At 32.2% G+C, this 16,282-nt stretch overlaps 1 protein-coding gene across 1 annotated transcript in view; it reads left to right on the top strand.

The window, feature by feature from the left end:
• The window catches only part of LOC139497850 (uncharacterized), a 497,218-nt gene extending 491,647 nt beyond the window's left edge, over positions 1-5,571 (top strand). The window contains exons 11-12 of the mRNA XM_071286089.1: positions 1,224-1,469; positions 2,979-5,571. Of these exons, the coding sequence (XP_071142190.1) occupies positions 1,224-1,469; positions 2,979-3,061 (329 nt within the window). The 3' untranslated portion in view covers positions 3,062-5,571. The remainder of the gene's footprint in view (positions 1-1,223; positions 1,470-2,978) is intronic.
• The last annotated feature ends 10,711 nt before the right edge of the window (positions 5,572-16,282 follow it).

The following is a 16,282-nucleotide window of genomic DNA, read 5'->3' as shown; positions in this document are numbered from 1 at the left end:
TGCAGTACAAGCTAATGTTTATTTTAAAAAAAATGTATTGATATGTACGAGTTTCAGTTAAATTCAAGTATCTAAGTGAACGCATATCAAAGGTACAATACAGATATTGGACAAAAATGTCATTGAAACATATTTATTTGACAAATAAACACTAGCTTGTACTGCATTACATGTAACAGTATTCGTCTATACCAATTTTAAACAAATTAAGTCATCACATAGGCCTCCAGATTTTTTGGAAAATTTAGTGTTCAACCCAAAACCGGTTTGACCACAACATAAAAATTTCAAGTTTATTTACTATTTTTACAGTGTGTATATGTAGACTATGTTTAAATGCACATATGTTCCCATAGTTTAGGACTTTATTCAATATAGGTTGAAAAATACAGGCAAAGTTTAGATATTTCTGTAGTGTCCTATATTTTGACTTTAGTGGAACCTTAAAGTCAATAATCAACATGATAATCTGTATAGGGATCCTTAGGAGGTTTTAATATTCGTCTGACAGCGTTAACCTTTGTTCCTTGATTCAGTTTTCGTGATATTAGTATGCAATAATGAAATAGGTTGTGCTTGCTGATTGGACAAAGGAAAGTAAAATTAGCAGATGTAGCTCAACAATGAGCAAAACACATACAATATTGTCAGCTGATCCATCAATCTGTCTATCCATCAGTCCGTCAGTCCTTCCCATGAATATTGTTCGTCGCATCTTTCTCAGGAACTACATTACAAGGGTTTCTGTAATTTGGTGTCAGGGTTGATATAAGTCAGTTATACCGTACGATGTGTTTTCAGATTCATCACTCAGCAACTTCTAGTTTACCAAACACTTACATCATTTTACACATTACATCCAAGCTGAAAATTTTCTTACAATACAAGGATTTCTGAAATATGGTTTCAGGGTTTATATACGTCAGCTATAACATGTGCTGCATTTTATATTAATTAAGATTATCCACTTGCAGCGATGGTAACATCAGTGAACAGAACATCGCAGTTTCACTTTTTTCTTTGTTTTTGTTAAATTGGATAGTAACTATATGGCCTTTGTGGTTGTTTTTTCATTTGAATTATTTCACATCATCAGCTTTCTGTTTTGCTAATTAGTTAAAGCTTTTCAATGACCTATACCTGTCTACTTATTTGTCCTTTTGTCGATGAATAGTCTATCGTTTATATTATTCATTCTAAAGTGTTAATTTATACGATTTTAGATACCAAAGTAGACTTCAGGGATATTTTGGATCAAATGATGACAAAGTTAGTGATATCAGTGGACGACAGACGAAGCATTGAACAAAATGATGATCCGGAAAGGAAACTGTTCAGTATAATGATTGACAGGGGAGAGCCAAATAAATCGGTGTGTATTGATGTTTTAAAGGAAAATAGTGGATACAAAGATCTCACAGAAAAATTGTCGGGTTCACCAAGCTCAGTGCCACCACCCACTAAAACAGGTAAGATGTGTATGTGTCATCATAAAACAGATCATAGAGATCCCTGGCGTGCATTCAGTCCTTTTATCGAAATCAGAAATAGCTGTAATAAACCTTTATAAAATTGCACATCTTTATTTTTATCCACAATTTGTCTATATTGTGTTTTTGTAAGAATTTTCTATACTATAAACATGATAAAGAAATCGTAAGCCTATATTTTACATGAGGACATTGTTTGCATACCTATTTATTTGTATTAATTACAGTGCGTGCATGCACTTTATTGACATTTTGACACTGATTTACATGAAAACGTGAAGTCATTTCATAAGACTTTAAAATAGCTCCTACAGTCCTTGATCTTAATATATGAGGCAGTTGTATCAAGAGGTTATTGAACAAATTGTGAAAAGAAAAATATAGTAAAGGTAAATAGAGCTTTTTGTTTGTAACGCTCATAACAATGCTAATAGAGGGGCAATATAGTTACATCCTAGAAATAATATTTCATTCCGGCTTGCAATTAAATTGACACTGTTAAATTGTGTGTTATTTACCACTGTTAAGGTCGTACTGTTCCCCTTTTGTATGTTAAATAAATGCACAACATTAAATAGGAACCATGTTCACTTATTAATAGTAAGAGCTACTGCATAAAGAATGATACTTGGTCTACCCTTTTCATGTGTATGGTATCAACTGTTGGTTTATTTTCTAGAAACAAGTGTTGTTCACAAAGAAATCTTGCTATCGTGCATTTCGCATTATACGGCAGAAAAACCGATGTGTAGACAAACTCATGACACACAAACATTGATTGGCTTGTACAACTCTTTAACTACCACCAATATTTTCTAAATTTGCGGTCATGATTTTGAAATATAAAAGGTTGATGTAACTTTTGTTTATTTATTTGAAACCATAGGCGGATCGGGGTTGATTATATAGGGAATCATTGAAGCATGACTGGAGCGGCCCCCCCCCCTTTAGGTCAGTCAGCGGGCCCCTCCTTAGGAAAAGTTCTGGATCCGCCACTGGAAACTTAAAAAAACACAAAAATAATTAAGAATATTGTATATACAAATTTAGGACTGAAACCACCAAATGCTTTCTTTGAGGGACAATTACTCAACTATATCCATTGAACCATATTACATCACATTTGTAAGTGGTTTAAAAAATAGCATTGAAAAAGCTGACTATGCGGTATGGGCTTTGCTCATTGTTGAAGGTCATATGGTGACCTATAGTTGTTAATTCCTGTGGCATTTGGTCTCTTGTGGAGAGTTACCTGATTGGCAATTATACTACATCTTCTTTGTTATATATACGTACAGATTGCATAATCAGACATATCATATTGAAATAAATCAACAATTGGCTCTTCAGCAGAAATGTTCCTCTTAAAAATTGGTATAATCAATGTATTGGTTTATCGAGGGAACTATTTTCATAGCAGTGTATGAACAACAGCAATATTTGTCACTGATGAACTTATGTTTAACATACATTTGTACATTATTATAGATTTAGAAGATGTTCCAGCTTATAAAATACGTCTACAGAAGAATTACTTAAAAATAATCGAGACGTTAAAACACAACCAGTGAAAGAGAAAATGCAGAAAAAAGATAAACAGGAAGAACATGTTGTTTAAATGTTATTTTCTTTTATTTTCCATAAAAAACATTGTTAACTGTCAAGTTAAGTGGATGATTCACTTTACAGCTTTAGTGTAAAACACCCTGTTAATTAACACAAATAACCTAAGCTTAAGGTCATACATTGTTTGTCTCTTTCAAAGTAATTGACAATAAATTTGAGTAACTTCACTTTTTTCCAACCTTTACCAACATATCTCTTAATTTTCTTTTCTTGAAAAAGATCAAATCTTATAATATATTGAATGCAAATGCATACCAAAATATCACATTATTTTATTTTTCTATCCTAGAACAATTAAAAATACTTTGAAAAGTATTTTATTTATCTCTACTTCCTATAAATGGTTAACTATTTTATTACATGTTTATATCAACAATGGTCGAAAGTGCGAGTGTTTTATAGCAAGCCAAGGACTTTTAAACCCCCATTATTATTTAGAGGTTGCACTTAATGATACATACTGAGACGCAAGAACTTTAGTCAAGTTATATATTGCGAGATATCTTCACAAGAAGAAATTAATTCGTGTTATTTATTCTTTAGTTGTCTATGTTGTGTCATGTGTACTATTGTTTGTCTGTTTGTCCTTTTCATTTTTAGCCATGGCGTTAATTGTCAGTTTATTTTCGATTTATGAGTTTGACTGTCCCTCTTGTATCTTTCGTCCCTCTTTTACTTAGAAATGCTAAAATTAATGTTGATTTTATAAAACTTATTAAATACACTTTACACGACATTGTCATTACATTTACTTTTTGATTATTGTGTTGATGTCTTTGTCATTATATTTTTAAACTTTTTGTTTTGTGAATATTTTTGTATAGTACTATGTAAAATATCTATTGTATATAAATGTTGAATAATTAGATTAAAAAAAATTAATTACTTTATCTTGTCAATTGATATTATACAATGAATGAATCTAGGAGATAGGATACAGTAATACACATCAATTTAAGCTTATTTATAATTAATGTGTTGTTGTTGCTATATATATTGACAGAATGATATCCTGATAAATATTGAAATCAGTTTGTTAACGAAATTACAAAAAACAAACAAAAATAAAAGGTATGTGTCCTTGCTTTTGAGTTATTGAATAAATATTGAATAGACAACTTTCGAGTTCGATGCATTTCTGACAAAAAATTGGTTTTCGTGAACGTCATTCGTTCGTTTAGGGGCATCGTCACTTCCGTTCCCATGTTGAGCTAGTGGTTAGAAAACTATGATGTTATATTGCACGAATTATTCGTCAAATTGAACTCTCAAATTTGATAATCAGCACTGCTGTAATTGGGGAATTGTGATTATATATCTACAGAACAAACATTAATTATAGTTTATCCTGCACAATGACGATCATTAAGACGCCTGATGAACGTTAATATCGCAGGAATATAGTCGGTCTCTATCTGGTGAATGATTTCAAAAAGGTCCACATCATTCACCACTTTTTCTTTCTGGTGAAGACCATACTCTAACGTGGTCTTATGTTTGCAGAAAATGATTTTCTTTAGATTTAACATTTCCACACTTTTTCTTTCAAAAACTATGAACATATTTTAAAGATTTTAAACCATAGTTAACACCATTATCAAAAGAGCAGTGCGGGTTACAGGGCAATGTTTTTAATGGAACTTAATGGATTCTGAACATCTGACAAACAGTAAAAAAAAGAGATTAGTGAACATACATAAATAGCTGTCATGCAATTAGTTGGGAATCTTAGGTCAACATAGAAGCCAAGTTTGACATTGCACAATTTAAATTTTCGTTCAGAATCCAAGATACATGTATGGTTGTCAATTGATAAACATCAACACTTGTATATATAAATGTAATGTAGTTTGCTAGTACCTTTGATTCATTTGATTTCTCGAAGCATTCTGGGGTAGGTTATTTAGTCATTTGATTGTTTGACAGATTCTCTGATTTTAACTGTTTAAAGTAGATTATTTAGTAATTTGTCTAACAGATTTTTGATTATTTGTTTATTTAATCATTTTGCACATACTCATTTAATTGCATTATCCCCTTATCAATATCTATAGTTTTGAAGGTAGATTTTTAGCATTAATAAACAGGACAATTTCAAAACATATGTATGTGTGTATATCATGTATATTGTTCTATCTAGTTAACACACACCATGAAAACTAAGCCTTACCAAATATGTTTTTATGTTTATGTGATGTTTGTATGTTTGTATGTAAGGATTTGTTTTGATTGATATACAGTTTAACCATGCTTAAATCTGAAGGATATTTTATCAAGCATGTAATATCATCTTTAATATATATGAGTATTGCTATATTTACCAATAAAGTTATAAAAATACATGTCAATATTTACTACATCAAACTTAAAACTGTTGCATTAAAGTAAAGAATATATATATCATATGACTTTTATACAATTAAGATTTGATCAAATAAAACATTAATTAAATGTAGTACTCTGTGTTTAATTGTAGTTGACAAGTTTTTCATTCAGATGAAGCTATCTGGGACCCTCTTTAAACAATGCACCATGCATGGTACTTTTTTAATGAGACCTGTTTAACGCATCGTAAATACTTCAACCAAATATTTTTTTACTATAATTTGATTTTCGAAAAGGTGGATCATAATCTATAAAAGTTTCCTATTGGTCGCTTTTTGTCGAGCCTTCGACTTTAGTCGAAAAAGCGAGACTAAGCGATCCTACATTCCGTCGTCGTCGGCCTCGTCGTCGGCGGCGTCCACAAATATTCACTCTGTGGTTAAAGTTTTTGAAATTTTAATAACTTTCTTAAACTATACTGAATTTCTACCAAACTTGGACAGAAGCTTGTTTATGATCATAAGAAAGTATCCAGAAGTAAATTTTGTAAAAATAAAATTCCATTTTTTCCGTATTTTACTTATAAATGGACTTAGTTTTTCTGCGAGGAAACATTACATTCACTCTGTGGTTAAAGTTTTTAAAATTTTAATAACTTTCATAAACTATCCTTGATTTGTACCAAACTTGGACAGAAGCTTGTTTATGATCATAAGATAGTATCAAGAAGAAAATTTTGTAAAAATAAATTTCCACTTTTCCGTATTTTACTTATAAATGGACTTATTTTTTTGGCCAGAAACAAAACATTCACTCTGTGGTTTAAGTTTTTAAAATTTTTATAATGTTCTTAAACTATCCTGGATTTCTACCAAACTTAGACATAAGCTTGTTTCTGATCATAAGATATTATTCAGAAGTAAATTTTGTGAAAAAAAAATTCACTTTTTCCGTATTTTACTTATAAATGGACTTAGTTTTTCTTCCAGTTAACATTGCATACAGTCTGCAGTTAAAGTTTATAAAACATTTATTAGATTCATAAACTATCCTGGATTTTTTACCAAACTTGGAAGCTTCTTTCAATCAAACGACAGTATCGAGAGGGAAATTTTTATTGATGTTTTTCCTCATTTTTGTTGAGTCTGCAATTAACAGCAAAAGTAGGCGAGACATTGGGTTCCGTGGAACCCTTACGAATTTTTTAATTGTTTCCCTCCCTCAGCTCGTTACTTATGACCTACACCGAAAGTTGTCTAAATAACTGGGTTTTTTTCGGATTAGACCAAATTGCGAGATAAGGTGTATGTATAAGTAGAGTTCTACGTCATATGTAACCCCAAAAAAAAAGGCATACAGGTAGAACACAATAGCAAGAATGAAAACAAAAATACCAAAAATGGACCAAAGAACAAGAACACAATGACGGGATGTATAATTACAGAGCCACGTCAATTACCAAAAACAGACTAAGCAGTAAAAGTAATATTCATAAAGACTAAAAAAGAATATAACGTCACTACCAAAAATCTATATTGCAATACCATCCAGTATTATTTGTGAAGTTGATACGGAATATTTATCAACAAGTCTATGATTCCTTCCGATGAACCTTTAGAAAAAGGACGAGACGTTCTTTGACATACCCTTGGTTCATTAACATTTTTCTAAGTCATTGGTGACGTTTAACAAAGTCAGAGTAGGAGCTGCAATCTCTAGAAGACCAAATAAATAGGGAAATATATATCACATATGCAGGCGAAGATGAAATACTGCTACTAAAGTGTAGGAAATGGATAATTTCAAATTAAAATCGTCTCTTTTGTTTTAGATTCTGGTCTTGAGATGACCGTGTTTATCAAGTTCGAGGTATAAGTCTAAAAATGAGGCATGTCTGTTGCATCTGTAATTCCTAGTTATGGGGATATATAGTAATGGACATCAATCAGACAAGTTTGGATTGTTATTCGGAACATCATCAATATATCTAAATGTGAAGTTGAATTAACTGGCTTCTCCGATTCATATAAAAATAAGAAGAGGTCGGCAAGAAGATGTACATGATGTATGATACCCTTAAGGTATACATGTATATCGTATGCTTTTATTTTTATGTTGAATATCGTTGTGGATTATTTCCTTTTGATAATGTTTCAATCTCACATTGGGACAAGGTGGTTTACAGGGTTGGAAAATCAAAAATAATTTGAACTCAGACTTGATGTCTATAAGGAGAATTTAACAATAGAAGTTATGCCATCATTCAGAACTGCGGAAACCATCATAAGACACTGACTATAGTGTATAGGATAAGCATTCTGCTATTGATTTAGTATATTTGTCGTTAAGATCAGTCTGCTATTTTGTAAAAAAAAAATAAAAGAATAACGTATATTACTGATCACTTTGGGAAAGCCATATAGCATGCATAAAGAATTAGATTGGGAAATTAAACCAATTATAATCAGAAGTAAAAATTAGTATGAAAGGGGAAATCAGATGAGCAAAATGCACAAATATTAACTAGTAAACAAACAAAGCACATAATATATTAAACTACTAAACAAAGTATGTCTTCTCCGGTCCAGTTATAATATAAAGGATTAAGTATAAGGTGGTCATCATGAATCGTAATAAAAATAAGATTGTTTCCAAATGCCAAATTATAAGTATTATTTAGTTCTAATCCAATCAATATTTTTAACTGTAATTTTTGCAAGCTTATTTGTATGGCGTAATAGTTCATTTTGTACACTGACCATTTGTCTTTCTGTCAATTTGTAATCAAAAGAACCATTGCGTTTCTTACATTTACCATTTCGTATCAATGATCAAACCCGTTTCGCACCTTATGGGCTAACTGCATTAACCTCATATTCTAAATATATGATATCTTTGTATCGTGTGTTTGTAAATCCTTGAAATCTTATTCAAACATCGGTATTGGAGAAGTTGTTAAATAAAATTGTACAATTAAAATAAGGAAAAATCTTTCATACTATGATCGGTTCAATGACGCAGTACTTGGACTCTTAAATAGTTTTAATAACATTTTTTTGTTTGTTTGCAGGGTTAATCCTTTTTATTTAATTAGTTTTTGAAACTCTAAAGTTCGTTCACTTAAAAATCGGGGATTGCCTAAAGAAAAAAACAATAACCTCGTCTTTTATTGATAGGGTCTAATTCGAGTATGACATAAATGGTAACGCGTTATTTTCGAACAAAGTGTTTGTAATTTTTTGTTCACGTGTATCGTGCTTATCGTCACTGTGATGTAAAGCAATGCTAAGTAAGCTGGGTTTGTTGTGGTGTATTAATTTACAAGTGGCAACACGTGATAGTAAATGAAAACAATAAAACATTTTAAATATGTCTGTCTTCTCATTGAACAAATACTTACATACAAAACTGAAGGCAACAGTAGTAAACCGCTGTTCAATAGTTATAAGTCGAATAAGAGAAAACAAATATCGGGTACAAGTTAACTTAAATCGAGGGAAACATAATTTGTAAGAGGAAAACAAGGAAACAACAGAAACACAGAGTTGCAACAAAAAACAAACGACAATGCAATATACATAAAAAAGAACAAATAAGATAACAACTGCATTTTCCTGATTTTGTACAGGACATTTTAAAAGAGGGACGAAAGATACCAGAGAGACAATCAAACTCAAAAATCGAAAATAAACTTACATCGCCATGGCTAAAAATGAAAAAGACAAACAGACAAACAATAGTACAGATGACATAACATAGAAAACTAAAGAATAAACAACACGAACTCCACCAGCAACTAGGGGTGATCTCAGGTGCTCCGGAAGGGTAAGCAGATTCTTCTCCACATTTGGCACCCGTCGTGTTGCTTATCTGCTACTTAGAAATGGAAAGTTCACAATTGGAAAGCTGAAATCATCTCTTTTGTCGTAAAGTTTTGTTTTCAACCACCCCACATTGTCAATATCTAGATGGAAGTCAAGATATGAGGCCGACTTAACTGTATCTGTATTATCCTTTATCTCTAGTTCATTTGGATAGATGCGTTCAACATACTCACCAAATTTTGAATTATATAGTGAAGGATCACCATCTTTATAGCGGAAAGTATAGTTAAAGGATATTGCTAACTTTTTATCTTTCTTCCTAAGAAGTTCCTGTATGAAGTCAGCCTCATTATAATAAAGAAACTATTCTGAAAGAAGAGGGGCACAATCTGTTCCCATGGAATGCCGACAGTCTGTTAAAAAAACGTCCTTCAAACGTAACAAATATGTTGTCAATCGAGGAATCAAGCATATTGATAATGTCAGTTTCAGAGAATTTTTTGTTTGAAACAGAGTGATCCTTTACAAAGTAGGATTTATCCCTCCCTAAGACAAGATACTTGCAAATACGTTGGCCATTCTTTTTTATGACACAAAGCAATACCAATTCTTCTAATTTGTCTTTGAGTTTGGAATGTGGAATACTTGTGTAAAGTGTAAAAAAGTCAAATGTTTTAATACTATTACAAGATGAAAGATAGTTAGATTGTGTATACTCTAAACGATTTTTGGAATTTTTAAGTATCCACATTTGATTCACGTCACTTCTAGAATAGGCAGTTACACAATAATTTTGAAGCCCGTCTTTGATTGCTCATAAAATAGGCGTTAATAATTTAGAAGGAGGTTCCGTTGTTTGTAAGGACACTTATGTAGTTAAGGTATTCAATATAGTGAGAGTAGATCCAGTTCTTCATCTTTTCTTTCCAAAAGGAACATATAGAACAAACCTATGATTATCCAGGATTTTCTCTTTGGTAAGTGTCATGAGGGTATCTGTTGAGTTTCCAAGTGAATTGTCAATATCTAATTCGTTTATCAAGCAGTAAATGTAATGAATTTTAGAAACACAAAAAAGAGGGACGAAAGATACCAGAGGGACAGTCAAACTCATAAATCGAAAATGGTTTTAGTTTTGCTTCTAGGTAGGCGATGTCCTCGGGGACAAAACTTTCTATGTATGTTACACTGGCGTTTGTTATTTTGTTGCACTACCGTTTTTCGATTGTTTCGTTGTTTTCCTCTTATACTTGATTTTAGTTTGTAACCCGGATTTGTTTTCGCTCAATAGAGTTATGACTTTTGAACAGCGTTATACTAATAATAATTATATTTATTTACTTTTACGAAAAGAAAAGTAAAAAGAATTATAAGTACAAATGATAAGATATATAACAATATCCGACTAGTATTACAAATACAGCATCATAACTAAAAAAAAAACTGTTGGATAAATAAATACCATGACACGTCTTATAGCAATGCGATTCCACACTTAGCAATACAACAATATTCGGAAGTAGATCATGAATGGTAAATATGTCCTTAGAAAGTTTAGACACATCGTATAAATCAATCAGTTCGTGATGATGAGTGTTATTTTTAATCATTCCTCCTCATAACTTTGTTGGGACAGTTTCCGCGCACACTCCTGTATATGAAGTCCGTATATTGTGAACATGTATGATCATAAAGTATGAAGTGAGATATATGTACAAAACATGCGATCGTGTAAAGAGTATGTTACTGCTGAGAGATGGGAAATTGATAATTAGAAAGTTGAAATCGCCTCAGTTGTCGTAGATTGTATAGTCAATTCGTTCATTTGTGTCAATATTGAAGTAGAGATCAAGGTATGATGTTTCTTTTCTCGTTTTTATAAAGATTAGACCGTTGGTTTTCCCGTTTGAATAGTTTTACACTAGTAATTTTGGGCCTTTTATAGCTTGCCGTTCGGTGTGAGCAAAGGCTCCGTGTTGAAGGTTGTACCTTCGCCTATAATGGTTTACTTTTATAACTTGTTATTTGGATGGTGAGTTGTCTCATTGGCACTCATGCCACATATTCCTATATCTATGGAGCAGTCCTTCTAGTATCATTAGTATCCTTAAATCAAGTTCATGAGATGAAAGTATTGGCTGACATGTGGGTTATTGTATGATAGGACATCAACAATGTATCTGAAAGAAGAATTAAAGAATTTCGCAAGATTCAAAATATAAATAAAAAAGACGTGGTATGATTGCCAATGAGACAACTCTTCACAAGAGCAACATGATGCACTAATTACCAACTATAGGTATCCTAACGTCCTTCAAATGGAGGGAGATCACATACTGTTTTTTTTTTATAAATCTGCAGATGCGGATACGTCAACTTGACGATGCGGTTGATACGTCTTTAAATGACCGACCTCAAATATGAGTAAAGCCGAAACCGCGTATAATCAGCTATAAAAGAGGGACAAAAGATACCAAAGGGACAGTCAAACTCATAAATCTAAAATAAACTGACAACGCAATGGCTAAAAATGAAAAAGACAAACAGACAAACAATAGTACACATGACACGACATAGAAAACAAAAGAATTAACACGAACCCCACCAAAAACTAGGGGTTATCTCAGGTGCTCCGGAAAGGTAAGCAGATCCTGCTCCACATGCGGCACCCGTCGTGTTGCTTATGTGATAACAAATCCGGTAAATAGTCTAATTCGGTAGGTCAAATTCATGAAAGGGAAGGGGATTGTAGTTACGAAGTAAGGAACATATCCGATATCATTTGTGAAATGTTTATTTCATAACGGTCAACCAACTCGTGATGGCGTCCGTAAAATTTACGAAGTGATGATTTCAACTTCCCAATTTGGAACTCTTGGTTTAATAGATTCCTTATGAGGAGCAACCCTCTATCAAGAAAATCATGATAGGAAATGCAAGCACGGGAATATCGTATGAATTGGGAGATATATACCCCATATGCAGGTGCTGCTGGAATGTTGCTACTTAGAAATGGAAAGTTCACAATTGGAAAGCTGAAATCATCTCTTTTGTCGTAAAGTTTTATTTTCAACCGACCCTCATTGTCAAATTCTAGATGTAAGTCAAGATATGAGGCAGACTTAACTGTATCTGTAGTATCCTATATCTCTAGTTCGATGGGATAGATGCGTTCCACCTAGTCATTAAACTATGAATTATTTAGTGAAAGAAAATCATCTATATAGCGAAAAGTCGAGTTAAAGGATATTGCTTACTTCTTATCTTTCTTCCTAAGAAGTTCCTGCATGAAGTCAGCCTCATAATAATAAAGAAACAAGTCGGCAAGTAGAGGGGCACAGTTTGTTTCCATTGGAATGCCGACAGTATGTTGTCAATCAAGAAATCAAGCATTTTGATAATATCAGTTTCAGAGAATTTTTTCTTTGAATCAGAGTGATCCTTTAAAAAGTAGGATTTATCCCTCCCTACGACACGATATTTGTATCTACGTTGGCCATTCTTTTTTATGAAGCAAAGCAATACCAACTCTTTCAATCTGTTTTTTAGTTTGGAATGTGGAATACTTGTGTAAAGAGTAGAAAAGTCAAATGTTTTAATACTCTTACAAGATGAAAGAGAGTTAGATTGTATGTACTCTAAAAGATCTTTGGAATTTTTAAGTATCCACATCTCATTCACGCCACCTCTAGAATAGGCAGTTTCACAATAACTTTGAAGCCTGTCTTTGATTGTTGATAAACTAGATGTTGATAATTTAGAAAGAGGATTCGTGCAGCACTTGGAAGAACCAGCAATATACCGTTGTTTGTAAGGACACTTGTGTAGTTTAGGCATCCAATACAGTGATGGAAGATCCAGTTCTTCATCTTTGGTTGCAATTCCAAAGGAACATAGAACATACCTATGATTATCCAGGATTTCCTCTTTGGTAAGTGCCGTGAGGTTATATGTTGAGTTTCCAAGTGAATCGTCAATACCTAATTCGTTTATCAAGCAGTTACTGTAATGAGTTTTACACACTAAAACGATGTTGTTTGGGGCTTTATCTGCGGGGACAACATCATATTTTTCATAGGCGCCGAAATGACAAATGTTCAACAATTTAAACGAGAAAACTAAAGGCCGTATATATATGTACAAAACAAAATGAACTAAAAACAAATATGTAACACAGCAACAAACGACAACAACTGAGTTACAGGCTCCTTCCTGACTTTGGGCAGTCTCATACATACACCATGTTGTGGGGTTCGCCTACCTTTATGTATTTCATATACATGTTATTATTTTGCACAGGTTATTACTTGTACAAAAATTTTATAATTGTAATTACTTGTACGAAGACATCATATACGTTATTACTTGTACGAAGACATCATATACGTTATTACTTGTACGAAGACATCGTATACGTTATTACTTGTACGAAGACATCATATACGTTATTACTTGTACGAAGACATCATATACGTTATAACTTGTACAAATACAATTGTACAAGTAATAATTAGTACACTTTTACCATGACCTATTTGAAGTTCACAACAAAAGTTAACACTTTCAATATGTTAGTACATTCCATATAACAACAATAGCAGAAAACCTGTTCAGGTACAAATGTAGGTAGTCAAAGTGTAAAGATGGTATAGAAAACAAATTTTATAATGAAATAATTACATTGTGTGATGGCATTAAATCTTTACATAATATAGAGAGACTATTGGTAATGTAAAAGAATCAAAAAGACTGCACTTCAAAGATATTCCTTAAGGCAGTATGATGTTTTGAGGGTAGCAGGAATTAAAAAAACTCACAAAGGAGAAGAAAAAAATTATAATTGTACATCAGAAGAACTTCCTATGATTAGAACTGCACATTCTGGAGATGGTCATGAAGGCATTCACAAAACATAAGATGTTAAAAAAATATCATCAGAGAAATTATCAGACTTTTCATTCAGATGTGTGAACAGTGTACTTTGAAAAAAAATGTCGCTCTGAAACCAACAAATTAAATGTTCGTTCTATTAAATTTACAGACTTTCATGAGACTTTAATTCCCAATGCAAGTAAACCTTGATGACTATCAGTCATCATTTGGTCATGTCCATATTGAGAATATAAGTGGATCATGCACTACCAGGATCACTTAACCAAATGCAGTGTTCTGCAACCTTCAATGACATCTGTTCATCTAATATTTAGAAAGGGAATATGATGGACAGCATCATTGCTTATTAAGTTAAATTAATTCAAATTATTATTTCGACATGCGTTCGGGTCTTTTATGGCATACTCAAGCTATCATAAACATCTATAACTAGTTGTTAACATTCTTTTTATTAAGTAAAATAATAAATACACCGATCTCCGAGGAAAATTAAAAACGGAAGAAACTCTATCAGAGTATTTTTCAGAGGAAAGTGTGGCGTCAATTTCCGTGAATCCAGCTAAAGTCCGCTTCTAAGTGCAGGATTTTATATCTGCATTATTGACCAATTTGGTGGCCTAAAACTGATTTCTGCTATTTGGTTGGTATTTTGTGCCTAAGACACAATCCCCTTTTTCAGTCTGTTTTTCTATTTTCCTTTGTTGTATGGTGAATATTTGTCTTACTAGAATTCATATTTCACCAGAGAGTTCATACATGTTTACATTTCCTGCAAATTTACTAGTTATAAAATGTTGAATCAATTTAGAGTTTCGGTTTTTATACCCCGAATGCACGAGCCGCATTTGCTGTATTAAACACAAATTCTCCGTATTTTTGTTTTGTTTATGGGCTTCAAATTCGAATTTGCGTTTATCATTTGACTGTTTTGACTCCAGCAACTGATGCGACGCAAAATTACAAATGTAAAAGCTTGATATCTTTGATGAGTAGCAATTTTCAATTTTGTGTTAGGAATATATTTGTTAATTATAAAAATTTCAAAAAGCGAATTGGTTGTTGTTTGCTTATTGACTTTTCGTTTGTAATTTGAATAATTATTCATGCAGTTTATATCTCGTTTGAATTATTTTAAATTATTATTTTGTCATGCGTTTGGGTATTTAACGGCTTACTAAAGCTATCAGAAATCTCTAGTTGTTAACATTCTATGAATAAAGTAAAATAACAAAAACACCGAACTCCGAGGAAAATTTAAGAAAAGGAAAATCCCTTAATAGAGTGTGTTTCAGATTTAAGTGTGGTGTTTATTTCCCTGAACTATTTTACATTATTGTTTAGTGGCAGGCTGAATTCCACCTACAAGTGCAGGATTTTCTAGCTACATTATAGACCCATTTGTTGGCCTAAGGCTGATTTCTGCTATTTGATCGGGATGTTGTTTCTATAACATAGTCCACTTTTCCATGCTCTTTTCTTTGTTCTTTTTCGGAGAATATCTGTCTTACTGGGGCCCATTCTTCACCCAATAGTTTGAACATGTTTACATTTTCTTTTTATTTAATGGTTATACAATGTTAAATCAATCTAAACTCTCGGTTATTTTATCCCAATTACAAGAGGCGCATTTGCCGTATTAAACACAACTTGTAAGTATTTTTGCTTTGTTTATCGGCTTCAATTTCGAATTTGCGTTCACCCTATGACCGTTTTGACTCGAGCAACTGATACGGCGCAAAACTACAAATTTAGAAGCCCTATATCTTTGATGAGTTTCAATTTTCAATTTTGTGTTGGGAATATATTTGTTAATTTCCAAATGCGAATTAAATTATCTCTAAATACCGGATACTTAAAATTTAGCTGCAATGCTTTACTTACATAAAAGAAATTATTTAAGATAATTGTATAATCATGCATTAGATCGTTTCAAAGCTACAACAAAAAGCAAAGGTCCAAATAAAAGGGGAGGGGACAATTATCATTAAAAAAATAATGAGAATACTATACTTTTTATTTTTATTGAAGGACATGTATAATTGTGTGCTGGTTACACGATAAATATTTCATATTCCGAATGGACTTGAAAGACAAAGAACGATAATTCACTCAATATTTGTTTTT

The sequence above is a fragment of the Mytilus edulis genome, chromosome 12 (assembly GCF_963676685.1).
Source record: "Mytilus edulis chromosome 12, xbMytEdul2.2, whole genome shotgun sequence".
NCBI lineage: Eukaryota > Metazoa > Mollusca > Bivalvia > Mytilida > Mytilidae > Mytilus > Mytilus edulis.
This window is presented reverse-complemented; position numbering and strand designations above follow the sequence as displayed.